Consider the following 13,677-nt stretch of genomic DNA (forward strand, 5'->3'; position numbering starts at 1 on the left):
AAAGAAATGAGTAGCAACATTTTTTTCTCTTCTCACCCTCCCTCCTTTTGTACTTTCTATGTTAAAAGGAATTTTGCCAAGTTTAACAGTGGCTATCCATAAATATTGCTCATACATCATTTTTCCTTTTTTTCTCTGCAGCTTTCGGTGTTCTCTCCATTTTCTATAATAAACAATAATTTTTATAATGAAGAACAAAATTTCAAAAAGAAAAGGCATATTTTAAATTTTTATTTTTTTAATCTTCACCCAAGGATATTTTTTCCATTGCTTTTCAGAGAGAGTGGAAGGGAAGGAGGGAGAGTGAGAGAGAGAGAGAAAAACAGAAACAAACAGGAATGTGAGAGAAACACATTGATAGGTTGCCTCCTGCATAGGCCCCGAGACCGTGGCGGGGATCGAGCCTGGAGCCTGCAACTGAGGTAGGTGCCCTTGACTCAAGACGACCCTTCAGTCTTTGGGCTGACGCTCTAACCATTGAGCCAAATCAGCTAGGGCAAGAAAAAGCATATTTTTCCCTAATTCAATCCTCAAAAATAAAAGTGATTGTATGTCTTATCTTTCTATTTAAAGATAAGGGAACTTTATCCCAGAAAGGTGAAGATATCTGTACAAAATTACATAATTATGCTTAATTTGTGGCAAAGCCATTCCATGTCCCAGGCACATCCTATTGCATTGGGGAAAAAACACACCAGATGAAAATTTACTAATAGAGCCACATCCTATATAAAGAAGGGACATTCAGAAGTTCTAGCTGATCTTGCAGTGCTAACCTAGAAAAATTAATTCCTTTCTTCTCCAGTACTTACACATGGTGAGCTGCACTCAGATAATGTAGCTGCAGGAATTTAGTTTGCCAGTTCACTAATTAATTCAAACCAAAGACTTGCCTAACTGGATTCTTCTCTTTTCCTGGATGAGACTATTTTGTCATTGCAGAATGGGGCAGAACAAAGATACAGAGAAATGCTGGGGGCACTTTTAAAATTCCAGCTCCTAGTGTTTTTAAGGGGTGGGGGTTGGGGCCTAATACAAACTATGTATCCAGCAGAGAGGGAATCCTTCTGGAAGTAATCATTTGTTAGATGGTACAAGGGTCTCAAGGTTAGGGTTAGGGTGGTTCTTACTAAATGCTATTCTTGTTCAATGTTAAAATATAGCCCAGTGTTTGGCAGATGCAGCTATAAACAGGATGAGCTTGACAGGAACTCAATGGGTAAATGTAGCCAACTGCAAAGAAGAAATCAATGTATAACTAACCAAATAGTGTATCTATAAGGAATGGCTAAGGTTTCTTTGGGAGACAGAGCTTATGTCCTGTGAATCTCCTGTGCCCTTTACTTGCTGCAAGTAAATAAAACTACCTTGAGACAACTACATCTGACAACCACATCTCATTTTTTGGGTTTTCCTTAAACCTTAAAAAAAAAATTTGATTGATTTTGGGAGAGAGGAAGGGCAGAGTGGGGTGGGGTGGGGCTGGAGGAGAAACATCAATTTGTTGTTCCACTTATTTATGCATTCATTGGTTGATTCTTGTATGTGCCCTGACCGGGGATCAAACCTACAACCTTGGCATATCAGGAGGACTCTCTAACCAACTGAGCTGCCCAGCCAGGGTCACATCTCGTTCTTGAATATAACACCCCAAGCTGTGTATTCCTGGAGTTCAGTAACACACTGATATAATGGAATGCTATGTAGCCATTAAAAAGGATGTGCCACTACTTATTTGGAAAGATCTTCAAGATGTTATTAATGAGAAAAAAGGGAGAAGCTCAGAAATACACTTTTCATATAATCACATAAATATATCTCCTTGAGTATGTATTATAATTTTCTAAGAGAATAAAATAAACATCATTAGTAGTGGTTACCTCTGGGTGGGATGGGGTCACAGGGGGAAGAGCACATACTCAGAACTGTACCACAGTTGTTTAGTGATTATTCATCTTACTAACTATAGATAAGAGGTTTTCTTATAGACCTCGGGAAACTGGAGGATGTGTTGCAAGAAGAAAATACATTTTAAAAGCAGACCAAGGACAGGACACACTTTGACTTGGTTGCTGTGCCGGGACCCTGACACCCTCCAGGCGCTTGCCTCAGGAACACTGACCATTCTCTGACCCTAGGAACAGGCTGAGCTGTTTGTAACATCATAGGTTAGCCACCCAGTAATCGGACTTTGAGCTCCTGAAGACCAGACCGCAGACCCTCCCTTACTCTTTCCCTTTTACACTCTCAGCTCCAGCTGCACGTAGCCCTGTCTCCCTCACCCGTATATAGTCAGCCAGCTAGCAAGGGGGGTCAGGGCAGGATTCCCAGGATAACCTGCTGCTCTCCCCATACTGCTGGCATTACTGGAATAAACGCTCATAGAGATTTAACCCTGTCTCTACTTCATTTGGCCCAAGTAGTGACAGGCAGCCTCGGACCCATTTAGTGTCCAGTATTGGGGGAGTGCTTAAAATAATTTTATGTCTTTTACGTTTAAAACACATACACATCCCTCAGCTTCAGGGAGTCTTCAAAACATTCATCTGATGATTTCCTACAATTAAACACTTCTTTTTTCTCTCTGATTCTAGGAAAAGGCAAAGAACAACCTTACAAACTTATAATTTTCCATGCTCGCTTGATTATGGACAAGAAGCCTATGCAAATTCAAATATATACATTCACACTGAAAAACCTTCGAGACTGTTTAATCAGTAGTTTTCATGCACATTTGTTAGCGAGAGCTGCACCAGAACAATTATACAGACATCACTTAAAGTTATTTAAGTTATCAAAATACATATATAAAAACATTCAAGAGATATGCAAATTAGCACTTAAATATATTAGCATATTTCAGTATCAGTTTTATAATAGGGAAAGAAAACAGAGCTTCCATCTCTTTTCCCTCTCTCTCTCTTTCACACACACACACACACACACACACACACACACACAGAAACTGACTATCCTCAGAAGTATGGTGAAGCAAGATCATTATATACATAAATACACTAGGCAGAAATGCCCCAAATGGAAATTTGTTTAAAGTGAAGGTGGAATGAACTTTTGTTTACTCCAAATTCCATGATACTAGTTTTTAAACTTAGAAAGTTATAAACCTTAACAAGACAGAAAAAGCCTGAAAAGCTCATTGGTCTCACAGTTACAAAAATATCCCACATTAATGCTAACTTGGTGGGAGGAAAGTAAATGGCCTGGGGCAAAGGGGCAAGTATACAGCCATGTGTAAGCTGTAATGAGGGGTGGAGAGGGTGGGAAATGTTCTTAATAGCAGCAGCTTCCTGAAACCTGCAGCCAGGGTGAAATTCCAGGCTACCCCCAGGAAAGGGTTAAAGTCAGTGAAAGGAAGGCAGCCTCAAACGGTACATTGCAAAACTAAAGTATATTGAAAGTGATCTGAAGATATAAAAATGAAACCTTATCACATTAAACAATAACTTAGGCTTATGTTAAAAAGTTCAGACCTATCTATTTTGGAAAGCTTATGATGAGGTATTTATTGCATACAGTTTACTGTAATGGAAATCTTAAGAGGTACTCTGCATGTTTTGTAACGTAAAGGCACTTGTGTTTAAATTTTTAAGCACAAGAAAACCAACAATAGTCCTGAACAATTTGAAAATGTGTATTTAAGAAAATAATATTCAGTCTCATTTGGTACGCCTGCATAGACTGGTCTGATTAACAGGTAGAGCTGCAACACACATCTCCAAATACTTATGCACATAAACCCACAACTCAAGTAAATACTCAACAGCCTTTTCCAGCCTGGCTCTGAAATGTACAGCATCCTTCAGAAATAGAGACTTCAGTGCAGGAAGGGAAATGGTACTTGGAGGACTGAGAAACAAACTTTGTCTGCTTCTTAATTTTGATGGTGCAGGGCCCTCTGCCAAGTCTCCGAACTCAGGACGGGAAGGGAACTGAAGGCTTGTGGCTATCCAGGCCCTTAAAGGCAGCTGTCCCCTGAGTAATAAGGCTGAGCTAAGAAATCACTGCCATCCAGCAGCAGTCCCCCTCCTAAGGCTTAATCTAGGACATTCAGAAACTGTTAACTCAAAACAGCAGGAATAGCTTTTCTCATATTACTACCAACTGGCTGAAATTACATAGCCATCTCCTCCATGTTCCCACCACCTGTTCCAAAAATCATGCTTCAAAGCTTTCTCTTCGTTTAAAATATATCAGGTTTCATTTTAAGTCTACAGAACCATTCAAAAGGGTCACTACTTAAGGGACACTTCTCGGCGTAAACCCCTAGGACCTGGTTTAAAAGAATGACCCCAGCCTCACAAACAGATGACCTCCACAGTTAACTTTAAAAGCAAAACAAATAAGCTCTTAAAAACAGATAAGGTCTCTCCTCCATTTTTGGTGTAAAAGCTTAAACAGCTTCTTAAGTCAGTTCATCGGTGTAGCCACTGAGTGGTTGGTCAACAGGCAAAGACTTGGTCTTGAACCTGCTTTTCTAAGTCACCAAAGCCCCATGTAGGATCTGGGTCGCGTAAACATGCCCACCGCAGCTATGCACAGGAAGCCACCTGCAGGAAAGCCCCGAACTCCTGAAAAATAGACTTTTTTCAATGTGGCGTAAAACCCGGGTGGGCTCTGCAGGCTTGGCAGGTCCCTGGGTCAGCTTATAAACTGGGAGCAGCATCTTCACCAGCAGTCTAGTCAGTTCCTCACATCCCTCTGGGCTTCTGTTAGTTTCTGGATCAGATACCGCTTGTCACGACTTTCCTAAAAGAAGAAATCGGTTCAAGAACACGTTCCATATACTTGGAAACAAATACCATTATTTTGACCTGCTAAACTGCCTGTCAGACACGAGGCTAAGGATCCTGAACATCGGATGACTGTAATGGCCCCAGACTGGTCTGTCTCTCTCGCTCTTGCCCTCTCCACAGCCCCTGGTCCGCAGAGCGGCCAATGATCCTCTGAAAATGCACATCAGGCTTCTGCTTCACACCCACCGGTGGCTCCTGTCACACTCAGATTCCACCCAAACTTGTGCCCAGAGCCGTCAGGCTATGCTGAGGTTCCGGCTGCAATTCAAACATCACTCTGCCTCCCCGGCCACACCACCCTCCCTCCCAGCCCCCAGGAGCACCCAGCTCATTCCCTGGCTGTGGCCTCTGCCTGTTACTCTCACCCCGACACCTCCCACAATCAGCTCCCGCTCATGGTTCGAGTCTCAACTACAATGTCAGTCACCTCCTCAAAGAGGCCTTCATTGGCCACCAGCTACGGCAGCAAATGGCCTACGTGCCACTCTGCCTGGTTTGTATTATCTGCTCAGCAGTTATTGCTATCAGAATCTTTTTTCTTTCACTACTTAGCAATCTTGTCCCTCTTCTTCAGCACTGTATTCTCAGCATAGTATCAAAAATGTATACACACTTTGAATAATTATTAATTCCAATGGGTTAAATCGAAAAAAAGAAACATCAATTGAGCTATCAAAAAATGTATGTGTATACATTTTTGGGGACACCCTATATATATGTTGAAGGAACAAATGAAGTTGGAAGAGGCTTGGCCTGAAGGCAGAGTTTTGGGGGAGTGGTGGGGAGGGGGGCTGTAAAATTCCTGGGAAAAGCGTCATTTTCTGCTAGATGTCCTGGGTAAATGTCCCCAGCCACGACCCTCTGGACCTGCATGCTTCCTTACCAGGGACAGCTGCTCCCGGAGCTGGACGACCACCCGCTTGTGTGCTCCGGCCAGGGCAATGAAATAAAACATAATGAGGCTGCAATACAAGGTAAAGTGGTCACTAGGGAGTTGGTATCATTTAAAGGCCACTAGAAAAACAACCCTACAGGTTTCATCTGGAACAATTTTACTCATTAGAACAAGAAAAGAAAACCCACACCTCTTCCAAACAGAGGGCATCAGAAAGAGTCAGAGGGGTGAATGTTCACTGTGGAATCTCTCTGGCCTCAGTTTCTCATCTGTAAAATGGGGATAATACAGTAAAACCCAGTGATATCAAGCCTAAGATAATACAATTTTGAATAAAAGCAACTGGCAATTGGCTCCTGTTTTCTGTGCAGCCCTAAATCTCAAATGGGGTGGTGGTGGTGGAAGTTATTGTCTTTGAGGAGTGGGGCAAGTGGAGTGGAGGGAAACAGCGAGCAAGCTCATTCCATGAAGGGAAGGTGGTTTCCTGTCCAATCTCCCCAGATAGGGCAGAGGAAATGAGGGCCACTGGAATCCCTGATATCAACAATATTCTTCTAGAAGTCCCCACAGTCAAGGGCAAGAATGGTCCTCAAAAGATTCTGAAGCCAGATCAGGCAACCACCTCCAGAGGGTGCCACAGCTGGGGTGAACAAATTAGGATGGAGTAGCTGAATCCCACGATCCTCGGATCCAGGCTGGTTGGCTGCGCAGCTCGCCCAGGTCATTTTCTTAATCTCATCAAAGGGATCCTGCCTTTAACAAATGAATTTTTTGGCCCACTTCTTGCATTATGGTGGGATTTTACCGTAACAATGTCTACATAATAGGGTAACTGTGATGATTTCGTGAGTTAATCCATGTAAGGGACAATCAATTCCTGTTATTTGTGGCAGTTATATTCTATAAAGTCTCCAGGAATACTGAATTGGTGAATTTTGAACCAATGCCCTTAGGGGAAATACAGCCTTAGGTTCCTATGAGCGGTCACAACAGTTTTGTCAACTGATCAGTACTTTGTCTTATGTTTCCCGTTTATTGAGAAAGGTTATCAATACATAACCCTGTTTCTGTTTAAAAACATTCAACATTCATTAACATTGAACTTACAGCCAACAGCACTGTAACTCACAACTGAATGAAGCTTATCCAATACACGTATTCTCCCTATAAAGCACATCACAGCCTCCTTGCACTTAGGAACACTACACAGTACTTCAGCACTACGCCTGGGGTCATTTCACACAGTGAAATCACCAACCAAAAGCATAAAATGCAAGAAACATGGCACTAAATAGATTACAAAAAGGACATTTGTTTATGGTATGAGAACCAAAACAAGACGGCAGTAAACTTAAGGCCTGGTTCGACCTCAGCTGGGAGGGTGCATGCTCTGGTCTGAATATTTGGGTCCCTCCCTAAATCTGCATGCTGGAATCCTAATGCCCAACGTGTCAGTGTCAGACGGTGGGGCCTCTGGAAGGGGATTATGTCATGAAGGCGGAGCCCTCGTGTTTGGATTAGCATCCTGATAAAGGGACTCTAGAGAGCTCCCAGGCCCCTTCTGTCCTGTAAGGACACAGTGAGAAGTCTGAAAGCTGGAAAAGGGTCTTCATGCAACTATTTGGCACCTTGACCTTGGACTTCCAGGCTCCAGAACTGGGAGAAGCTCCTGTTGTTTCCAAGCCACCCAGCCCGTGCCATTCTGTTACAGCAGCCTGAATAAGCCCAGGCTGCATGGCAAGACTCAAATTTTTCCCTACTCAGGCGTGTCCACAAACGACCGTGAAAGCTGCTGCAAGTACAGATTTTGAGATTTCAAACATCTTTTAGTGAGTGGGCACACTGACAGTACAGGGAAAAAACCCTGGAATCCATGAATAATGAGGACCCACTGTGATTAGAACAATGCCTAGCACAGAGTTAGGCTTCAGTACACATTCGTGTTAGAATTACCCTCACACACAATGTGAACCACCGTGTGGCAGAGACCCTGTCACCCCTGCATGTATCACGTCATTTCCTGAGCCTTTAGTGGCCAGCTCCTCTACTAAGCACTTTACATGCGTTACCACATTTCTTCTTCTCGAAACCTTATCTGGTATGTGCCATTCTTATCCCAATTTTCCAGGTGAGGAAACGGAGGCTCTAAAAGGATATACATATATATCCTTTTAGAGCCTCCGTTTATATATATATATGACTCAAGGCCACACAGCTTATAAGTGGTAGAGCCAAGATTCAAGTTTATGAGAGCATAAACTTCTTTGCTCAATAATCAGTTTCTTTTTTAAAAAAGCAAGTGATTTTGTGACTCATCAGTAATAATAGGCAATGCTTATTGGGTTTTTATAAGTCAGGCATTGGACTAAGAGCCTTATATGTGGGATCTTACTGAACGTGCTCAAGGATCCTCTGAAAGAATTACTATTATTATGCCCATTTTAGAGACGGGAAAGTGAGGCTCAGAAAGGTTCATAACATCGAAAGTGTAGTAGGTGAGCTCCCATTTGCCAGTAGAGAGAAGCCCACGTGCTTCAAGGGGAGATGCTCACAGGGGTCCAGGTGGTTCTTACTCACCAGATGATCATGAAAAAAGGCACTGCAAAGGCTTCCGACGTGATGCCGTGGACCAGGGACTGCAGCGAGCTGGGGAAGGTGCTCACCGTCTTGGGAACCACCTCCCATGTGGTGTTGTAGTTGGTGAACGGCCCACAAGCTTTCGAGGAAGGGATGCTGCCAGGATACAGGCCGAGGAGCTCATGAGAGGTGTGCTCCCAGGCTGAGTTCCTCTACACACCCAGCGAGGCTTTGTTAACAGTAACCTGTGAGGAACTGCCTGACCCCATGACCTTCTGGAAGATTCTGGTCAAAAATGCTTACCCTGAAATTTCATCAAATCTCTAGACCTGACTTCTAACTTACAGGAAATTCAGGCCAGAACAAGTTAAATGACACCATAAGAAAATAATCAGACAAATCCAGAATATGGGGAATCTATTCTCTAGGCTCTTGTTTCAAGGTGAGGAAACTGACCTGGACTCGTCAAAAAAACAAAGATTGAAAGAGACTAAAAACACAAAACCGAGAGCAATGGGTAAAACCTGAAAGATCCTCATTTTAAAATAAAGCTATGGAAGACTAGTTGGGGACAACTGGAGAAATTAGAAAATGTCAGGAATGTGACTGTTAGTATTAATTTTCTGAGGTGTGACAATGTTATTGTGGACACACAGGAAGGAGAATGTCCTTATTTTTAGGAGTTGCATGCCCACGCATTTAGGAATGAATGTCATGGTGCCTACAACTTAATTTCAAATGGTTCATCACACACAGACAAATGTATGCAGAGAGAGAAAGAGAAAACAAATGTAGCAAAATGTCAACAATTGGGTCATCCAGCTGAAGGGTATAGGAGTTTTCATCGTGGCTATTTCTTCAACTTTGCCATAGATTTTAAATTTTTCAAAGTACAAAATAGGGGGAAAATAAAACTATGATGGAAAAAAAATTAAATAAAGCTCTGCAAAGAACTGCCTACATTCACATCACAAAGTTTGTTGCAGAAGGTTTTCCATTGCAACCCTATTTTTATGGATAAAAATTAATTTCTGAAAACAACCTATGTGATGTTTACGGAAATGCATGAACAATTTAGGATCCATTCATACAATGGAATGCTGAAGAACCACGGAGAAAGAGACATACATATGACTGTCTTCTAGAGAGAAGCTAAGTATATAGTTGGGAAATAGGATTGGAAAATGAATTTCCACCATATACTCTTGTATACTTTATGAATTTTGTGCCATGTGAATATATTTATTATATTTTAAAAATCAAAGCTAAAAAATATTTTAAAAGAGAGTTCTACATTTGCTGGCATGGACAATGCCACGATATAAAGTTAAGGGGGAAAAATAAGCTGCCAAACAGGATTATAGCATTATTCCATATGTATTTTTTTTAAATAAATACATTGTTAATAATGAACTTCTACAAGTATTCATAGTGGTTACCTTTGCAGAGTGGGACTAAGAGGTAAACATAAGAAGTAATTTTTTTCTCTTTAATTTACACTCTTCTGTACTATTTGAATTTTATATATGTAATATATATACTACTATAACAATAAAACAATAAAAATATATATACAAGTTAGTTAAAAAATAAGATGTGAGAAACAGATTCCAAATTTAAGGATTTTAATTTAAAGGTGAAGAACTGAAATTCCATGAGCGTCTAAGTCAGAAGTTGGCAAACTACAAGCCCATGGGCCAAATCTGGCCCATCACCTGTTTTTTTATAAATAAAGTTTTATTGGAGCACAGTCATGTTCATTAGTGTATACATTGTCTATGGTGGCTTATAGACACTATATCACCCACAAAGCCTAAATTATTTACTTTCCTGCCCTTTACAGAAAAAGTTTGCTGGCTTCTAGTATAAATAATTATATTCCTAGGGAATGGCATCACTGGGGCTTGAAAGCTCAACTTCTGATCCTTAGTCCTGGGCATTTCTGTTCTTTCCAAATTCCACAACAGACTCTACATTCGTATGTCTTATGTTAAATGTTTTTATATCCCTAGCATCTAGCACAGTGCTTGGAACAAAGAGGGTGTTAAATAAATGTCTGCTAAGTGCAAACCCTCAACCAAAGTGGCAGGAATATAGGTGACTTCCTGCTTCTTTCTGTTTTTCCCCTCTACTCCAAGTTTTCTACAATGACCATGTATTATTTCCATAATCAGAAACAGTTGAAAGGGGCACTAGAAGAGAAGTCTCAGGAAAAGGGAGCTGGATAGGACAGGCCCAGCTGGCACTCTCACAAGTAATGGCCACCCAGCAAGCCCAAGTACTGAAAGTGGACCAAACATTCCAGCAACCAGAAGGAGCTTCCAAAACAAGGGTGGGCCTGGCTAAGCCAACAGCGACTTTCTGACCTGAGCTCTGTGGGTCGCACACTTAGGAAAGCCCAACAGAAAACGCAGCGGGTCTTGTAACGAGAGGACCACGTCAAGAAGCAGGGAAATGTTTTAGAAAACCAAGCGGTACTTACTGAGCCATGCTGATCGTCAGCGGTATCACTGCCAAACACAGGCCGATCAACAGCACAAGCAGGAAGAAGAAATTAGAATTGGATGCTCTGAACTGCCTCGGGGAGGGTCTGCAGGTATGAAGGAGACTCATCTAAGGGGAGAGAAAGAGAGAGGAAAAGTTAGAAGTACTGCTTCCTTGAGGATAAATGAGCACATTCGAGCATCACAGTGGGACTGTAAATTGGTCTAACCTTTTAGAGGGCAGTCAGCAGTAGAGATCAAAATGAAAAATGTTTAATCCAGACCCCAGCATTGGGCCAACATGCATGTTTGTGGATATTTACTGCTACAGTTGTTGGTATCAGGGAATAACTGAACTGGAAGGAACCGAAATAGCTATGGGGGGGGGAGGGTGTCCTTAAAGGTTAAAAAATGTCACCCACACAATGGAATACCATGTAGTCCCCAGAAAGGACAAGAAAGCCAGCTTTACATCCCATATGGCACTGTGAAATGAAATGGGTAGAGTTCAGCACTCTGTCTGCTATGATCTCATTTAAGTTTTTTTAAAAAGTATTCTTTATAGGGGCTTAAATATATATTAAATGGCTCTATAGCCCTGGCCGGGTAACTCAGTTTTTTAGAGCATCATCAGGTTTGATCCTCGGTCAGGGCACATACAAGAATCCACCAGTGAATCCATAAATAAGTGGAACAGCAAAGTGCTCACTCCCTCCCTCCCTCTCTCCCTTCTCTCTTCCTCTCTCTAAAATCAATAAATAAAAAAATAAAATAAATGGATCTATAATGCTCTATAAAAAATTAAGAGATATTTTGCTTGCATTTTTATAAGAATATTTATTTTTCCTATATTTAAAAATAAATATTTCCATCGAGGGAAAGAAGACGTGAAGGAAATATCAAGTAGGAAGGGGGAGAGAGGTAGTACCAGTATAATATTTCCCCTTAATATTTTTAAATGCTATCATTACTGGGAGTAGGCATCAAGCTCTTCCGACTTCAGCAGTAGCTAGAACATCTTGTGCGCAGAGGACACTGAGTACCAAGGATACTTGGTGTATTGTCTGGATGCAGCCAGTCAATCAGGCCTGGAGTGAGTGTCAGAAGGTAGCCCACCCCAGCCAGGCGTGGCTCAGTGGTTAAAGTGTCGACCTAGGATCCAGGCGATCAGGGTTCGATTTCCGGTCAGGGCACATGCCCGGGTTGCGGGCTCGATCAATGACTCTCTCATCATTGATGTTTCTCTCTCTCTCTCTCTCTCTCCCCCTCTCCCTTCCTCTCTCTGAAATCAATAAAGATATATTAAAAAAAAAAAAAAAAAAGAAGTTAGCCCAGCGGCCCTGACCCAGCCCATTACCCCCACACTGTTTTTACTGTGCTGCACGCTGGGAAGCCACTGGCCAACCAATATTTTTGGGAAAGGGAAAAAGTTCCTATGAACTTTTTCTTCTCCATTTCTCCTTTGGTGACTTCAGCTAATTGAAGTTTCCAAATGAAAACATCAGAACATTCTTCAAAGGCCAAAACATCCAGGTAGAAAGTCTGGCCCAATTCAAGGCCCTGCTTACCAGGTTAAGTGGCTCTGGAGTGAGATAAACCTGGAATCAAATCCCTGAAGTCACTTATAAGCTGTGTGACCTTGGACCAGTTACTTGACCTCTCTGAACTTAAGCTTTCTAAGTGTTCAGCAGAGTAGGGGCACATGGTATGACTATCATCTGCTCTTATTATTGTCATTATTATTAAACCTATTATTATTTCCATTTCTGAATCCTCAGGCCTTAGCATAAGAGGTAATCAATAAATGTTGGACTTTTAAATGGTACCCCTGGAAGAAGGGATGAAAGTTACTATATGAATATCTGTATTGTTTAAATGTTTAATATTGAGCATACATTGCCTCTATAATAAAGAAAAAGACGTTTGGTTAATAAGTCCAGGTAGGTTAGTCATCTGCAGGCCACTGTACCCATTAAGCACTTATTTCAGGCACAATGCCTAGGGCCTCGGAGCTGTTCAAGGACCTACACAAATAATTGAGACCTGAACATAAATTCACTGGCTCCAAAATCCAAACAGAAAATTACAAAAATTAATAACCATTTCATTAAACGTTACCGAAATGTACCACTGTCAACTGATCAATTGCAACTCAACTATTAGACAGTTACATATAAAAACAACATTTAAATCACAGGAGCAAAACAATGCTTAACAAAATTCTCAAAGTTATAAAAATGTGAAAATCTTTTTTCCAAAATAGAAGTATATTTATCAAATAAGGGATGTATGTCTGACAGAATGCGGGGTAAGCTCCAAATGTGTGCCGAATGCCGCACATGGTCCAGAGCGGTGCTGGGTATGAGCCCCCCATCCCCTCTCTCCTTACCTCTTTCACATAGAAGATGATGATGAATTTCACGGTTGCAATGGCAGGGAGAAGGGGTGAGAAAAAGGCTCCGATCCAGCAAATGGTTTGCCCATAAACGATCCCCAGAACATTATCAGGAATGGCAAATTCCTGCTGCCCCCAGAGCTGTATCAGCTTCCAAGAGGAACAGTAGGTCACCAGGAGCCTAGAAGCAAATGGGACAATTTCTCACTTGGACCACCAGCATCTGCCACGGCCACAGAACCATGTCCACAAAATCAGGGCCGTTTTCACACAGATCTCTCATGGAAACTGGGTAGTCACAAGTCTAGAAGATGCAAAAGACAGTGAATTCTGGAATCATTAAGAACGGGGTCTGAGTCTCAGATCTACAACTGATCAGCCAAATAAATTTAGACAAGGCTCATTTTTCTCATCTGGAATATGGGGGGGATGATACCACAATTTGGTTCACAAGGTTGGGGTGACAAGAAACAACATGGGCAGTATCTGTGCTCTGGCTTGCCACTCAACCCA

At 41.8% G+C, this 13,677-nt stretch overlaps 1 protein-coding gene across 2 annotated transcripts in view; it reads right to left on the bottom strand.

Moving 5' to 3' along the window:
* Positions 1-2,937: 2,937 nt before the first annotated feature.
* The window catches only part of TMC7 (transmembrane channel like 7), a 49,758-nt gene continuing 39,018 nt past the window's right edge, over positions 2,938-13,677 (bottom strand). For both annotated transcript variants that reach the window (XM_081133271.1, XM_081133270.1), the window contains 5 exons: positions 13,159-13,345; positions 10,769-10,899; positions 8,287-8,442; positions 5,698-5,776; positions 2,938-4,767 (listed from right to left, as the gene is read on the bottom strand). In XM_081133271.1, coding sequence (XP_080989397.1) covers positions 4,702-4,767; positions 5,698-5,776; positions 8,287-8,442; positions 10,769-10,899; positions 13,159-13,345 — 619 coding nt within the window. In that variant the 3' untranslated portion in view covers positions 2,938-4,701. The remainder of the gene's footprint in view (positions 4,768-5,697; positions 5,777-8,286; positions 8,443-10,768; positions 10,900-13,158; positions 13,346-13,677) is intronic.

Source organism: Miniopterus schreibersii (assembly GCF_964146895.1).
Source record: "Miniopterus schreibersii genome assembly, chromosome: 3".
Classification (NCBI taxonomy): Eukaryota; Metazoa; Chordata; class Mammalia; order Chiroptera; family Miniopteridae; genus Miniopterus; species Miniopterus schreibersii.